Source organism: Hyperolius riggenbachi, chromosome 4 (genome assembly GCF_040937935.1).
Source record: "Hyperolius riggenbachi isolate aHypRig1 chromosome 4, aHypRig1.pri, whole genome shotgun sequence".
Classification (NCBI taxonomy): Eukaryota; Metazoa; Chordata; class Amphibia; order Anura; family Hyperoliidae; genus Hyperolius; species Hyperolius riggenbachi.
In genome coordinates this window covers 367,926,071-367,942,921 of record NC_090649.1, presented here as the reverse complement: position 1 = coordinate 367,942,921, position 16,851 = coordinate 367,926,071, and the positions used below count along the sequence as shown (strand labels likewise).

At 43.2% G+C, this 16,851-nt stretch overlaps 1 protein-coding gene across 3 annotated transcripts in view; it reads right to left on the bottom strand.

The window, feature by feature from the left end:
• The window catches only part of ADGB (androglobin), a 480,816-nt gene that overhangs the window by 97,218 nt on the left and 366,747 nt on the right, over positions 1-16,851 (bottom strand). For all 3 annotated transcript variants that reach the window (XM_068231985.1, XM_068231986.1, XM_068231987.1), the window contains exon 23: positions 6,082-6,175. In XM_068231985.1, the coding sequence (XP_068088086.1) occupies positions 6,082-6,175 (94 nt within the window). The remainder of the gene's footprint in view (positions 1-6,081; positions 6,176-16,851) is intronic.

The following is a 16,851-nucleotide window of genomic DNA, read 5'->3' as shown; positions in this document are numbered from 1 at the left end:
GTCCCATACTTCGCATTGACATTAGTTACAATGCTGACGTTGTCCTGGCTTTACTTCACCCATTTAAAAAAAATGTAATTCTGGCCCATATGCAATTGACATTTTTCTCCTGAGCTATCTCCAAGGAGATAATTTTTACATTCTCTTTAAAATAACTTTTAAGCATTTTATAATTGAAAAAGTGCCCAAAAGCTTGAGAAAAAGTACTATCAAAGTTATTTTGAGTATTTTCTTGCTAGTTGGACGTTTAAAAGGCACTTCAATACAAGGGGCCATGTGCAATTAACTTTTTTTCCTAAGAGATAATTTTTCATCTTGGATTTAAAATAACTTTTAAGCACTTTATAATGAGGAAAGTACCAAAAACTATGTGGAAAAGTACTATTAAAATGATTTTGAATATTATTGTTTTGCTTGGTGGTAATTAAAAATGCATTTTATTGACAAGTTCGAAAAAATGTTCTAGGAGAGAACTCAACGAGAAAAAGTGAATCGCATATGGGCCAAGATATGAAAATATCACTTAAGATAAAACTTAGGAGAAAAGGTGAATTGCAATGTGGCCTCTCTATTTAATCTGAAACTCCATTCATTTGGAATAAAGTACTTTACATTGTTAAATGAGAAATAAGCTTTACGTTTTAGGATCTATCTTGATACAAATAACATTAAAATAGTATTCAGTTAAAGGTGCCCACTAATGGTAAAATTTTTCATTAAATGCTATCTTTCAATGCATTTTGAACGATCGTAACTAATAGGAGGGCAATTATCGATTGTTCATATTTACTAAACAATTCTTTCTTCAAGTTCGTAATAAAATCCAACTTTTGGATCGATTTTATGCTATTTAGCAATAAACCAAAGAATTGTTCCTTATCGAGTGACTTCATAAATTACAAATTTTCTACATAATTTGATCGTAAAAATTGCATCGAAATAACGCATTTGGTGAAACAATTGTACCATTAAAGGGGCACTATGGCGAAAAATTTTAAAATGTAAAATATGTGCAAACACAGACAAACGAGAAGTACATTTTTTCCAGAGTAAAATGAGCCATAAATTACTTTTCTCCTATGTTGCTGCCACTTAAAGTAGGTAGTAGAAATCTTACAACAGGTTTTGGACTAGTCTATCTCTTCATAGGGCATTCTCAGCAAAGCTTTTATTTTTTTATAAAGATATTCCCTAAAAAGGATTTAAGCAATTATGCTGGCCAGCTTCCCTGCTCGCTACACAGTTCTTTGGCAGTTGGTCAGAACAACTGCCATTCACAAAGCTTTTGAAAATAAATAAATCCCTGAGAATGCCCCATGAGGAGGTGGACTAGTCCAAAACCTGTCGCTTCTGTCATATTTCTTCTACCTACTGTAAGTGACAGCAATATAGTAGAAAAATAATTTATGGCTCATTTTACTCTGGAATAAACGTACTTCTTATTTGTATGTGTTTGCACATATTTTAAATGTTACAATGTTTCGCCATAGTGCCCCTTTAATGGGCACCTTAAGGAATGCTTTACTGTCTTTTGGTGACAGATAGACATTTTTTTTGGTTCCTCTTTGGCCAGCCTCTAAATAACCTGTTGGTTCTGCCAATGTTCATAGTAAAACACCTTAGCACTGCCTCAGCCTTTGTTTTCAACAGTCTCCTTTGATGAGCTACATCAATAGTGACCACGACAGGTGACAAGTTTGTCAGCTAAGAACAGGAAACTGAGGATACAATTTGCACATATCATTAGGGGCGGACTTTCCATGACGCTGCCTGAATGAAGTGCATCCCACCCACAGTGGCATACCTTGGGAATTTGACACCCAGTGCTGATTATTTACAGACCCCACCCCAAAAAAAAACATTTTGGGGGAAAGGGAGTCATCAAGATGTGGACACAGCTAACCGTTATGAAACTCTGTACTCTATACTATAAATACACTATAATATTATAGTAGGACATTAGACTATGAGTGTGGCACTTAGATTGTGAGCTCCTCTGAGGATAGTCAGAAAAGGGGGACATATGAAAGAGGAGGATGCATAGGAGGAGGGGGGATAAAGAGGTAGATGCAAAGACAGAGAGCCTGGTGGGAGAAGAGAAATGGCAGGAAAACCTCTCACCAGGACTACAGACATCACCAGTGCTGTGTGGCAGGGACATGGGGCCATATGCAATTTACTTTTTCACCTGAGTTTTCTCCTAGGAGATAATTTTTAATCTTCAATTTAAAATAACTTTCCAGCACTTTTCAACTAATAAAGTACCAAAATGAAGGTGAAAAGGTACTATCAAATTATTTTGAGTATTTTCTTGCTTTCTGGTTGCTTAAAAAGCATTTTATTGACAAGTTTAAAATTATCACCTAGGAGAAAACTCAGGTGAAAAAGTGAATTGCATATGGGCCATGGTGTTAAAAGAAGCCACTGAAATCTGAAAAGAGGAAAGGGTCATGAGGGAAGGCAACAGGGTGGGAGGGGGAGCTGGGAAAATATGGGAAGGTATGCCGAAAAATGTGTGTGGTCATTAACCAAAATGTGGGTGTGGTCGTGGGTGGAGACAAGTTTACATGAACTAAGCAATGGTGGGACATTAGATTAGGACAGTGGTGGCGAACCTTTTGGAAGTCGAGTGTCCAAACTGCAAAGTCACTTTACTATCACAAAGTGCCAACAGCAATTTAAACTAAATATAAACGTTTTAACTCATACATGAACATTATGGAAAATCCAAGTTGAAAATAAACTGTGAAGATAAACAATTTCATCCATCCTACTCCTGAAAAATGTATTCATATTTTTAGAACCTCCCAGTATCATTTTCTGTTTTAAAAAGCGGAAAAAGTAGGTTTAACCAGCCTGGCGGTATGGACGAGCTCAGCTCGTCCATTACCGCCGGAGGCTGCCGCTCAGGCCCTGCTGGGCCGATTTTAATCAAATAAAAAGGAGCACACGCAGCCGGCACTTTGCCAGTCGCGTGTGCTACCTGATCGCCGCCACAGGGCGGCGATCCGCCGTGTGCAGCGGCGAAAGAGGATCCCCCCAGCCGCCCAAGCCCAGCGCAGCCGGACCAAACAGTTCCGGCCAGCGCTAAGGGCTGGATCGGAGGCGGCTGACGTCAGGACGTCGGCTGACGTCCATGACATCTCTCTGCTCATCGCCATGTCGACGAGGAAAGCATAACAAGAAGGGCCGCTCATCGCGGCCTTTCTTGTTACTTCTGATCGCTGGAGACGATCAGAAGTACGCATTAGGAGCGCCCTCTAGTGGGCTTACATGCAGCCAACTTTCAGTTGGCTGCATGCAATAGTTTTTTTTTTATTAAAAAAAAAAACGTCCGGTCGCCAGCCTGGCGATCTTAATAGAACGCCAGGCTGGTTAATGCTATTGTCTCATATGATGATGATTCAGCTTTTTCCATAGTCTCGCAGTTAGCAATCATGTGACCCCCAACAAGACAAATTCAGCAATCATGAGGCCCCCCATCAAGACAAATTCAGCAATCATGAGGCCCCCAACATGACCAACTCAGCAATCATGAGGCCCCCAACAAGACAAATTCAGCAATCATGCGGCCCCCAACAAGACAAATTCAGCAATCATGAGGCCCCCAACAAGACAAATTCAGCAATCTTGAGGCCCCCAACAAATCATGAGGCCCCCAACAAGACAAAGTCAGTAACCATGAGGCCCCCAACAAGACAAATTCAGCAGTCATACAGCACATAAATAGACAGCATTTCACATAAATAGGCAGAATGCCCCCTTAATAATAGTAGCATAATACCATAATAACACTCAATCTGACAGCAGTGGTTCCCCAAAAAATAGGTAGCCCCAGGTCTATAGGTGTCCCCAGAATAGGTGGCCAGCGGTATAGATGTCCCCAGAACTGGTAGCCAGGGTTAGAGATGTCCCCAGGACACGTAGGCAGGGGTATATGTACCCAGTATATGTAGCCAGAGGTATATGTGCCCAGTATATGTAGGCAGGGGTATATGTGCCCAGTATATGTAGGCAGGGGTATATCTGCCCAGTATATGTAGTCAGGGGTATATGTGCCCAGTATATGTAGTCAGGGGTATATGTGCCCAGTATATGTAGTCAGCGGTATATGTCCCCAGTATATGTAACCAGGGGTATATGTCCCCAGTATATGTAGCCAGAGGTATAGATGACCCCAGTATATGTAGTCAGGGGTATATGTGCCCAGTATATGTAGCCAGGGGAATATGTGCCCAGTATATGTAGTCAAGGGTATATGTGCCCAGTATATGTAGTCAAGGGTATATGTGCCCAGTATATGTAGTCAAGGGTATATGTGCCCAGTATATGTAGGCAGGGGTATATGTGCCCAGTATATATAGTCAGGGGTATATGTGCCCAGTATATATAGTCAGGGGTATATGTGCCCAGTATATATAGTCAGGGGTATATGTGCCCAGCATATATAGTCAGGGGTATATGTGCCCAGTATATGTAGTCAGGGGGATATGTGCCCAGTATATGTAGTCAGGTGTACATGTCCCAGTATATGTAGGCAGGTGTATATGTCCCAGTATATGTAGGTAGGTGTATATGTCCCCAGTATATGTAGGCAGGTGTATATGTCCCAGTATATGTAGGCAGGGGTATATGTGCCCAGTATATGTAGGCAGGGGTATATGTGCCCAGTATATATAGCCAGGGGTATATGTGCCCAGTATATGTAGTCAGGGGTATATGTGCCCAGTATATGTAGGCAGGAGTATATGTGCCCAGTATATGTAGTCAGGGGTATATGTGCCCAGTATATGTAGGCAGGGGTATATGTGCCCAGTATATGTAGGCAGGGGTATATGTGCCCAGTATATGTAGGCAGGGGTATATGTGCCCAGTATATATAGCCAGGGGTATATTTGCCCAGTATATGTAGGCAGGGGTATATGTGCCCAGTATATGTAGACAGGGGTATATGTCACCAGAATAAGTAGCCAGGTGTATATGTCCCAGTATATGTAGGCAGGGGTATATGTCCCCAGAATAACTAGCCAGGTGTATATGTCCCAGTATATGTAGGCAGGGGTATATGTCCCCAGAATAAGTAGCCAGGTGTGCCCCAGCAGGAGGGGAGCAGCGCAGAGAAGAGGGAAAGCTATGTGCGGACAGCGGGGAAAGGCGGACGTCTCCCTCCCCCCTTCCCTCACCTTAGGGGGCTCTCCCTCCCTCGCTCTCCCCTCCGGAACAAAGTGCGCAGTGGCTGGCAGCGGGCGGAACTTACCTCGTCTCGTCGCAGGCGCCAGATGGATTAGCCGCTAGTCTGGTCTGGTCCAGACCAGAGTGCGGCACCAGAACTTCCGGCGCAGGAGCGAGACGAGGTAAGTCCTGCCCGCTGCCCAGCCGCTGCACACTTCGTTCCGGAGGGAGGGAAAGCCCCCTAAGGTGAGGAAAGGGGGGGGGACACGGTTTTGCCATATGTGCGGACGCCCATGAATATATCTGATGAATGTTTCTGACAACTTGTTGAATATATGCCACTGAAGAATTAAAGGAGTAGTGAAGATGGGCAGGGGGAAAAAAGAGTTGAACTTACCCTGGGCTTCAAATGGTCCCCTGCAGACGTCCTGTGCCCACGCATCCTTTGGTTAACTTCTAAAAAATCTGACTTTAAAGTCATAAAACCACTGTGCCTGCGTCCTCGCTCCCGCTGACGTCACCAGAAGTGTATTGCGCAGGCCCAGTATGGCGCAGTGGTTTTCCGACTTTAAATTTGGAAATTCCAGAAGTGAACCAGAGGTGGGGACTGGAGCAGCGGTGAGTGGGTGGACGGGCACAGGACGTCTGCGGGGGACCATTAAAAGCATTAGGTAGCCAGGTAAGTTCAACTCTTTTTTCCCCCTACCCCCACAGTACTCTTTTAAGGCAGTTCTTAAGGAAAAAGGGGATCCAATCTTGTACTAGCAAAGCATAACTAATAAAGTGGCCAGTGAATGTGTGTGAATATATATATATATATATATATATATATATATATATATATATATTTTATTTACTTTATTTTTTTTTACAGAATAATATATGTAGTTCATGCAGAGTTGGTCTTACCTCAGAAAGTTATTGCCATAGTGCTCAGCATTTGGTTCAACTGCAGCACACAATTTGTCCAGTGTTGCCTTAACCATTGTATTTTCTTTGGTTCCTAAAATTAAAATTAGGAAGTTTATTTTTATCTTTTATTCATAAATCCTATTCCTAACATGTTGTCCTACAAAACACTGCACAAGAATTAATAAACGGTGACATCTAAGTATGTTATTGATCGGTCTGTGGTGTATGGGCAGGCAACAGATCACTCTCCGATCAGATTTGATCAGAGAGAGAGATCTTTCTCTTGATCGATCTGCCCATATATCGTCCGCTAATGCTAATGAGTATTCTGTGTTGGCAAAGATTGCTATCAACAGTAGCTTAGACAAGGCATCTGTGTGTTTTCTTCCCACCGTTTGGTGACATTGATGTTAATCCAAGCTGCTATACTCTTAAAGGGGAACTTCAGCCTAAACAAACATACTGTCATTAAGTTACATTAGTTATGTTAATTAGAATAGATAGGTAATATAATCTCTTGCCCACCCCGTTTTAAAAGAACAGGCAAATGTTTGTGATTCATGGGGGGCTGCTATCTTTGTCATGGGGGCAGCCATCTTTTTGGTTGAAAGGAGGTGACGGGGAGCAGGAGACATAGTTCCAACTATCCTGTGTCCTGATTACCCCTCCCAGCTGCACACGCTAGGCTTCAAATGTCAAATTCAAAATGTAAAAAAAAAAATTGCACCAAAACAGCAGAACGAGAGCAACAACATCAGAAATCCCATCATGCTTTGCACAGCATTAGGGGGAAAATGCCCGGGCAGTTTTTTTCTGTGCAGCTAAAAATGAGGCTTGTATAAGAGAAAAAAAGTTCTGATGCTGTGAAACAGTTAAAGAAACACCAGGCCTTTCCAGTGCTGCTGAGTCAATTTTTAGTCTGGAGGTTCACTTTAACAAAGTAAACTATGTTGCATAAAATGTGTTACGTCACAGGGCTAATTCAAGCTCAAGCTTATGGATGAAACAGAAAACCAATGTTGTATCACTGAGTACAAATATATTCCTCTGCTTGGGTGCTTCAGAGGCTTGTATGGATTTCACACTAAAGCACTGGTAAACCTTTGTTTTTAATCTAAGTGTGCAAGTACGAATACATGTAGATTATTATTTGTAAACATTTCATGAAAAAGTGTCCACGGTATACTACTATGGGTATGTACAATGGTATCAGGTGTTCTAAGAATGTGGCTACATCAGGATTTAGATAAATGCTATAGTACAGCTACATTGTGGTAAAGTGTTTTCCAATATAGCTCTAATTTTCTGGAAAAAATAAGCAGTTTCTGAGCCTAGTTCTAAAATGGTCTAAGCTTACAGTACTTTTTATACCATGATGCAGAGAATAATTGGGCCTTAATCCCAATAAAGCCTAAGTTGGATTTTTGGAGCAGGTGTACCCAGTGACTGTACAGCATTTGGTACACTCTGATCTAGACTCTTTTTACTTTAGGCCATTGCCGCCATATGTGGATAAGAGGGATTGTACATATTTTAACCACTTTGGGATTGGACATCTCTGGCCCATTAAGGACCAGAGCCGTGCTTTTCCTTTGTAAACAGTGATTACTGTGATTGGCTCACAGTAATCACGAGGTCAGGAGCCAATAAAATTGGCTCTTGACCGAGATATGGAGCTCTGCTGTCAACATGACAGCAGAGTGAGTGAGCTGCAATGTTGAGAGAGCAGCCTGAATGACAGGAACGACGGGCACGCAGTATGAGGAAGTTGAAAAGTACGCCCTGGCAGGCTGAGTGGACATCAACAGGCCACAGATTTCAAATAGGCTGGTCTCAAAATGGTTAATATATTTAATTTGAGTATGTGTTTCAAAGCATATAAAACATAGTAAAATATGTTACATAGTTACAAATGTTCCATAGTTATTTGGAGTGAAAAAAGACATACTGTATGTCCATTGAGTTCAACCAGAAAATAAAGTACAACACCAACCTGCTCCCTCACATTTCCCTGTTGATCCAGAGAAATGCAAAAAAAACCTTACAAGGTGTGGGGAGCATCATTATTCATTGATTAATTACTAATTAATCAATATACTTTGCTTGCTCTTATACATATTCGCATAAAGATGTAGGACAATAATACTGATATACTCATACAATTATAATACATAGCGTAGTAAAGTAACAGCAAGGCAAAGACATAACACAGCTTAGCATAAATGCTTAGCCAGGAGCCATCTTGTCTCTCAGATGCCATATTGTCTGCATAAGAGACACAATGGAGTTTTAGAATAAGCCTCTCAGATAATATTTAGTATTTAGTTTATAAATTGCAAGTTACACAGAAACACAGAACATGCTGTGCCCACTGACTTCTTTTAATGTAGAAATTCAGTCCTTGAAGCTCATACCACAAGCTAGGCGATTCCGGTAGCGTCTTCCTCTTGCACATTTTACTTGCAAGGCACGCCTGCGTCAAAAAGCCCCTAATACGATCACCGTATTCTGGGCATACAGCCAAGGGAATGTACTATTAGGGTATTATGCTTGGCTCAGGGACTGCAAGGCATATACACTGAGGCTTAGCAGAAGTGGTTAGCAAGGCCAAAGACGCCATGTTGTATGCAGGCGTCCATATTAAGTTAAGTTAACATTATATTCTTACAAACATATACAGCTATATATTTGATAGGAAAATTACTGCTCAGTTAAGATGTGATATTAAGATGCCATTTCTGCAGAACCTCTGTTTGAAGCCAACCACAAGAACATATTTGTTACTGTGTCCTATGTTAACCACTTGCCGACTGCCTTAAGCCGATGGGCGGCGGCAAGGGCTGGGCCCAAACGACCGCAATACGCCCATCGGCGGCGGGCGTGGTTATGCAGCAATCGCGTCATTCGTGACGCGATCAGCCGCCGGCGACTGGCTCCGCCCCCCGCGCTATAACCCGCCGGCCGTTCGGAAGCGCCGGCGGGTTACTAGCACCCGGATCGCCGCACGGATAGCGGGCAATCTGATCACCCACCCACCCCAATAGATCGCCCGCAGATCCGACATCAGATCACCTCCCAAGTGCAGTGTTTACATCTGTTCTCTCCTCTAAACACCCACTAATTACCCATCAATCACCCATCAATCACCCCCTATCACCACCTGTCACTGTTACCCATCAGATCAGACCCTAATCTGCCCCTTGCGGGCACCCAATCACCCGCCTACACGCTCAGATTGCCCTCAGACCCCCCTTTATCAATTCGCCAATGCAATATTTACATCTCTTCTTCCCTGTAATAACCCACTGATCACCTGTCAATCACCTGTCAATCACCCATCAATCACCCCCTGTCACTGCCACCCATCAATCACCCCCTGCCACTGCCACCCATCTATCAGCCCCTAACCTGCCCCTTGCGGGCAATCTGATCACCCACCCACACTAATAGATCGCCCGTAGATCCGACATCAGATCACCTCCCAAGTGCAGTGTTTACATCTGTTCTCTCCTCTAAACACCCACTAATTACCCATCAATCACCCATCAATCACCCCCTATCACCACCTGTCACTGTTACCCATCAGATCAGACCCTAATCTGCCCCTTGTGGGCACCCAATCACCCGCCTACACGCTCAGATTGCCCTCAGACCCCCCCCTTATCAATTCGCCAGTGCAATATTTACATCTCTTCTTCCCTGTAATAACCCACTGATCACCTGTCAATCACCCATCAATCACCCCCTGTCACTGCCACCCATCAATCACCCCCTGTCACTGCCACCCATCAATCAACCCCTAACCTGCCCCTTGCGGGCAATCTGATCACCCACCCACACCAATAGATCGCCCGCAGATCCGACATCAGATCACCTCCCAAGTGCAGTGTTTACATCTGTTCTCTCCTCTAAACACCCACTAATTACCCATCAATCACCCATCAATCACCCCCTATCACCACCTGTCACTGTTACCCATCAGATCAGACCCTAATCTGCCCCTTGCGGGCACCCAATCACCCGCCTACACGCTCAGATTGCCCTCAGACCCCCCCCCCCTTATCAATTCGCCAGTGCAATATTTACATCTCTTCTTCCCTGTAATAACCCACTGATCACCTGTCAATCACCCATCAATCACCCCCTGTCACTGCCACCCATCAATCACCCCCTGTCACTGCCACCCATCAATCAGCCCCTAACCTGCCCCTTGCGGGCAATCTGATCACCCACCCACACCAATAGATCGCCCGCAGATCCGACATCAGATCACCTCCCAAGCAGGGCTGTGGAGTCGGTACAAAAATCCACCGACTCCGACTCCTAGACTCCGACTCCTCTAATTTGCATATTACAATTTTGTTGATTAAAAGTATGTAACATGAAATTCATCTCTTAACTGCCAACGCTTAGGAATTTTACAAGACAACTGAAGTGAGAAGGATATGTAGACTACTATATTTATTCCCTTTAGACTAAAACTAGTCCTTGGTAAGAGTACTTGTAAAAGGTACAAACCGGAACAAAGAACATCTACCAGGCCCTAGGCAATGTAAGTGTGGGTACATGTAAGAATGATGTGCAGGTACTCTGCAGGGAAATGAGGAGATTGTAAACAGACAACACCTCTGTGTTCAATGTGCACAGCATTCTCAGTGGATTCCCAGCTCTGTGGGGAGTGCATATGTAGAGTATAGTACTAATGTGTAACAAAGTAAACCTGAGACAGATGAAATTAAAGTTTTATACATACTTGGGGCTTCCTCCAGCCGCCTTCAGGATAATCAGTCCCTTGTTGTCCTCCTCCAGCACCTGGATCTTCTGCTATGAGTCCAGGTACTTGAGCCAGTCGGGCGTAGTGCGCATGCACACACTCCGCCGCCAGGAGCATACTACACCTGTGCAGCACTATTGCTCAGGTGCAGAATGTTCCTGGCTGTGGGAGCGGCATGAGGCCGGACAGCGCTGACTGGCTGAATTACCAGGACTCATAGCAGAAGATCCGGGTGGTGGAGGACAGCGAGGGACTGATTAGCCTGAAGGGGGCTGGAGGAAGCCCCAGGTATGTATAAAACTTTACTTTTCATCCGTCTCAGTTACCCTTAAATTTGTAGTCACCAAACCAAATTTTAACAACATATCAAATTATTTGATTTCATCAGCAAAGGGAGTGCATACATTTGCATAAATCAGCATCAATGCAGAATTATTTCCATCTCGTTGACCATCTCTATTAGTGACACAGCTACACATCAGGCTTTATTCTTACAGCATAGATGTTATTTAGTATATATAAGAGATTCCTGTGTTCACATCATATATACAGTCACAATCAGATATGTATATCTGACCTTAAAAATACGGGGACTGCTTTATTGAAGCAGCACAAGTAACTCATTTTGATTGGTTTATTTCATTTTTGTGGACTGAACACAGCTATTACTGTATATATACATTATTTTTAATGACTATTATGTGAGAAATAGAACATTTTATCATATTTTCTATTTTAATTACAGTTACAAATTCATTAGGAGTCGGAGCATTTTTTCCCGACTCCGACTCCAGGCACCCAAAATTGCCCGACTCCACGACTCCGAATCCACGACTCCGACTCCACAGCCCTGCTCCCAAGTGCAGTGTTTACATCTGTTCTCTCCTCTAAACACCCACTAATTACCCATCAATCACCCATCAATCACCCCCTATCACCACCTGTCACTGTTACCCATCAGATCAGACCCTAATCTGCCCCTTGCGGGCACCCAATCACCCGCCTACACGCTCAGATTGCCCTCAGACCCCCCCTTATCAATTTGCCAGTGCAATATTTACATCTCTTCTTCCCTGTAATAACCCACTGATCACCTGTCAATCACCCATCAATCACCCCCTGTCACTGCCACCCATCAATCACCCCCTGTCACTGCCACCCATCTATCAGCCCCTAACCTGCCCCTTGCGGGCAATCTGATCACCCACCCACACCAATAGATCGCCCGCAGATCTGACATCAGATCACCTCCCAAGTGCAGTATTTACATCTGTTCTCTCCTCTAAACACCCACTAATTACCCATCAATCACCCATCAATCACCCCCTATCACCACCTGTCACTGTTACCCATCAGATCAGACCCTAATCTGCCCCTTGCGGGCACCCAATCACCCGCCTACACGCTCAGATTGCCCTCAGACCCCCCCCTTATCAATTCGCCAGTGCAATATTTACATCTCTTCTTCCCTGTAATAACCCACTGATCACCTGTCAATCACCTATCAATCACCCATCAATCACCCCCTGTCACTGCCACCCATCAATCACCACCTGTCACTGCCACCTATCAATCAGCCCCTAACCTGCCCCTTGCGGGCAATCTGATCACCCACCCACACCAATAGATCGCCCGCAGATCCGATGTCAGATCACCTCCCAAGTGCAGTGTTTACATCTGTTCTCTACCCTAAACACCCATCAATTACCCATCAATCACCCCCTGTCACTGATACCCATCAGATTAGACCCTAATCTGCCCCTAGGGCACCCAATCACCCGCCCACACCCTCAGAACGCCCTTAGACCCCAGCCCTGATCACCTCGCCAGGGCATTGCTTGCATCTATTTCCCCCCTCTAATCACACCTTGAGACACCCATCAATCACCTCCTGTCACCACCTGTCACCCCCAAGCACACCTACCCATCAGATCAGGCCCTAATTTGCCCCGTGTGGGCTCTTGATCACTCGGCCAAACCCTCAGACCCCCTTCCGATCACCTCCCCAGTGCATTGATTGTATCTATTTTCCCCTCTAACCACCCCTATCCATCAGTTCAGGCCCAATACAACCTGTCATCTAAGAGGCCACACTGCTTATGACCGGTTCCACAAAATTTGCCCTCTCATAGACCACCTGTCATCAAAATTTGCAGATGCTTATACCCCTGAACAGTCATTTTGAGAAATTTGGTTTCCCGACTACTCACGGTTTTGGGCCGGTAAAATGCCAGGGCAGTATAGGAACCCCCCAAGTGACCCCATTTTAGAAAAAAGACACCCCAAGGTATTCTGTTAGGTGTATGACGAGTTCATAGAAGATTTTATTTTTTGTCAACAGTTAGCGGAAATTGATTTTTATTGTTTTTTTCACAAAGTGTCATTTTTCACTAACTTGTGACAAAAAATAAAATCTTCTATGAACTCACCATACACCTAACGGATTACCTTGGGGTGTCTTCTTTCTAAAATGGGGTCACTTGTGGAGTTCCTATACTGCCCTGGCAGTGAATAGGACGTTGGGCCCCTTAGCGCACCTAGGCTGCAAAAAAGTGTCACACATGTGGTATCGCCGTACTCAGGAGAAGTAGTATAATGTGTTTTGTGGTGTATTTTTACACATACCCATGCTGGGTGGGAGAAATCTCTCTGTAAATGGACAATTGTGTTTAAAAAAAATCAAAAATGTGTCATTTACAGAGATATTTCTCCCACCCAGCATGGTTATATGTAAAAATACACCACAAAACACATTATACTACTTCTCCTGAGTACGGCGATACCACATGTGTGACACTTTTTTGCACCCTAACTGCGCTAAGGGGCCCAAAGTCCAATGAGTACCTTGGGGTGCCTTCTTTCTAAAATGGGGTCACTTGTGGGGTTCCTATACTGCCATGGCATTTTAGGGGACCTAAACTGTGAGGAGTAGTCTGGAAACCAAATGCCGCAAAATGACCCTTGAAATCCTAAAGGTACTCATTGGACTTTGGGCCCCTTAGCGCAGTTAGGGTGCAAAAAAGTGCCACACATGTGGTATCGCCGTACTCAGGAGAAGTAGTATAATGTGTTTTGGGGTGTATTTTTACACATACCCATGCTGAGTGGGAGAAATATCTATGTAAATAGATAATTGTGTGTAAAAAAAATCAAAAAATTGTCATTTACAGAGATATTTCTCCCACCCAGCAAGGGTATGTGTAAAAATACACCCCAAAACACATTATACTACTTCTCTCGAGTACGGCAATACCACATGTGTGGCACTTTTTTGCAGCCTAACTGCGCTAAGGGGCCCAAAGTCCAATGAGCATCTTTAGGCTTTACAGGGGTACTTACAATTAGGCATCCCCCAAAATGCCAGGACAGTGAACACACCCCACAAATGACGCCATTTTGGAAAGTAGACACTTCAAGGTATTCAGAGAGGCGCATAGTAAGTCAGTGGCAGATTTCATTTTTTTTGTCGCAAGTTAGAAGAAATGGAAACTTTTTTTTTTTTTTTAGTCACAAAGTGTCATTTTCCGTGACAAAAAATAAAATCTTCTATGAACTCACCATGCCTCTCACTGAATACTTTGGGATGTCTTCTTTCCAAAATGGGGTAATTTGGGGGGTATTTATACTATCCTGGAATTTTAGCACCTCATGAAACATGACAGGTGCTCAGAAAAGTCAGAGATGCTTGAAAATAGGAAAATTCACTTTTGGCACCATAGTTTGTAAACACTATAACTTTTACCCAATCCAATAAATATACACTGAATGTTTTTTTTTTATCAAAGACATGTAGCATAATAACTTTCGCGCTCAAATGTATAGGAAATTTTACTTTATTTGAAAAATGTCAGCACAGAAAGTTAAAAAAGTCATTTTTTTGACAAAATTCATGTCTTTTTTGATGAATATAATAAAAACTAAAACTCGCAGCAGCAATCAAATAGCACAAAAAGAAAGCTGTATTAGTGACAAGAAAAGGAGGTAAAATTCATTTAGGTGGTAGGTTGTATGACCGAGCAATAAACCGTGAAAGCTGCAGTGGTCTGAATGGAAAAAAAGGCTCTGGTCCTTAAGGGGCGAAAAGACTGTGGTCCTCAAGTGGTTAAAACCCATTCTAGCATCCTGCCACATATTCTGGGCATGATGCCAAGGAACAGTGCACCTGCTAAGGTTTCCTGTCTACATGTAATTCTGTAAGAAGATGAACATTTAGGTGATTTTGTAAATGACGTATACAGGGCCAGGACAAGGTCTATCACCAACAGAGGCTGAGCTGCCCAAGTGCGCCCCCTTTCATCGGCCACATCTAAGTTATTGTTCCTCTTTACAGGCTGGTGTATATAGTGAGCTGCTCCACAGGACTGCATTTGGCATGCATACAGTAATCATCACAATACTGGAGATCCCGTGAAGTCTTTTTTTGCTATGAGTTTTAGGTAGCCAGGTATAGGTGCCCCATGGTTAGGTACATGGGCCGGTTTAACCAACAATGGGGCCCCAGGGCAAAATAAACCTGGGGGGCCCCCCCAACATATACCCCGGAACAATAATCGGCATTAGGGGACCTTTTTTGCAGCTGGTATAGTCAGGGAGTGAAGTTCCAATCGGTCGGAGCTCCACATTCTGGCTATCCCAGCCTGCATGGAGGACAAGGGGTTAAAAAGTTTCAGGAGGGGGGACCCCACATAATTTTATTTTTTAAATTCCCACACTCTAAACATAAAAAAAAAATTGGGAAAATAGGAAAAAATGCCAGGGATCTTCATACAGCCGTATTATGGCTGTATAGCGATCCCTGGCCAAAGCGCTGCGGCTGCGTATTGACCCCCTGGAAACCCCGTCAGGAAATTTATTGCGCTTTCGTTTGATGCATGTAAAATTACACTACCGTTAGGTTTGCTACTAAAAGTGACATTTACCACATTTAAAAGTATACTTTTTTCCTTCTAAACTTTAAAATAGATTTTCTCAAAAACTATAAGGTCTTTTTGAATAATTTTTTTTCCTCTTATTCCTAATGATCTCCTTAACATATCCTGCAAATTTAGGGTCTCTAGCATTTAAGGTGGATTTGCTATTAACCATTAAAGTCGGCAGGTTTTTAAATGTATATTTTTTTTCCCTTTGAAACTTTAAAATCGATTTTCTCAAAAACTATAAGGCCGATTTGAAATTTTTTTTCCTCTTGTAGCCACTGGGGGCCCCTACAAGCTCTGGGGCATTGGGGCAGATGCCTCCTTTGCCTTAATGGTAGCGCCGGCCCTGGTTAGGTAGCCAGGTACAGGCATAGGGGCCCCCCAGTATCACTCCAGGTATAGGTTCCCCCAATATAGGAAGCCAGGTATAAGTGCCCCCAGATTTCATTCAGATACTTGATATTCTCCTACATCTTCAAAACATACTGGTACAAAAACATACAAGTCAACTGGTTTCCCCCAAACAATCCTATAGTGAAAATATTAGTATATGACTATGGCAGGGATTAGATTGTGAGCTCCTCTGAAGACTATGTACTCTGTACAGTGCTGCAGAAGATGTCAGTGCTATATAAATACATAATAATAATAATAATATGTTAGGACATTACACTATGACTTTGTCAGGGATTAGATAGTGAGCTCCTCTGAGGACAGTCAGTGACATGACTATGTACTCTCTACAGTGCTGCAGAAGATGTCAGTGCTATATAAATACATAATAGTAATATTGTAGGGTATTAGACTAGGAGTATGGTAGGATTAGATTGTGAGCGCCTCTGAGGACAGTCGGTGACATGACTATGTACCCTGTAAAGTGCTGCAGAAGATGTCAGTGCTATATAAATACATAATATTAATATGGTAGGACATTAGACTATAAGTATGGTAGGATTAGATAGTGAGCTCCTCTGAGGACAGTCAGTGACATGGCTATGTACTCTGTAATGTGCTGCAGAAGATGTCAGTGCTATATACATACATAATAATAATATGGTAGATTAGATTATGGCTATG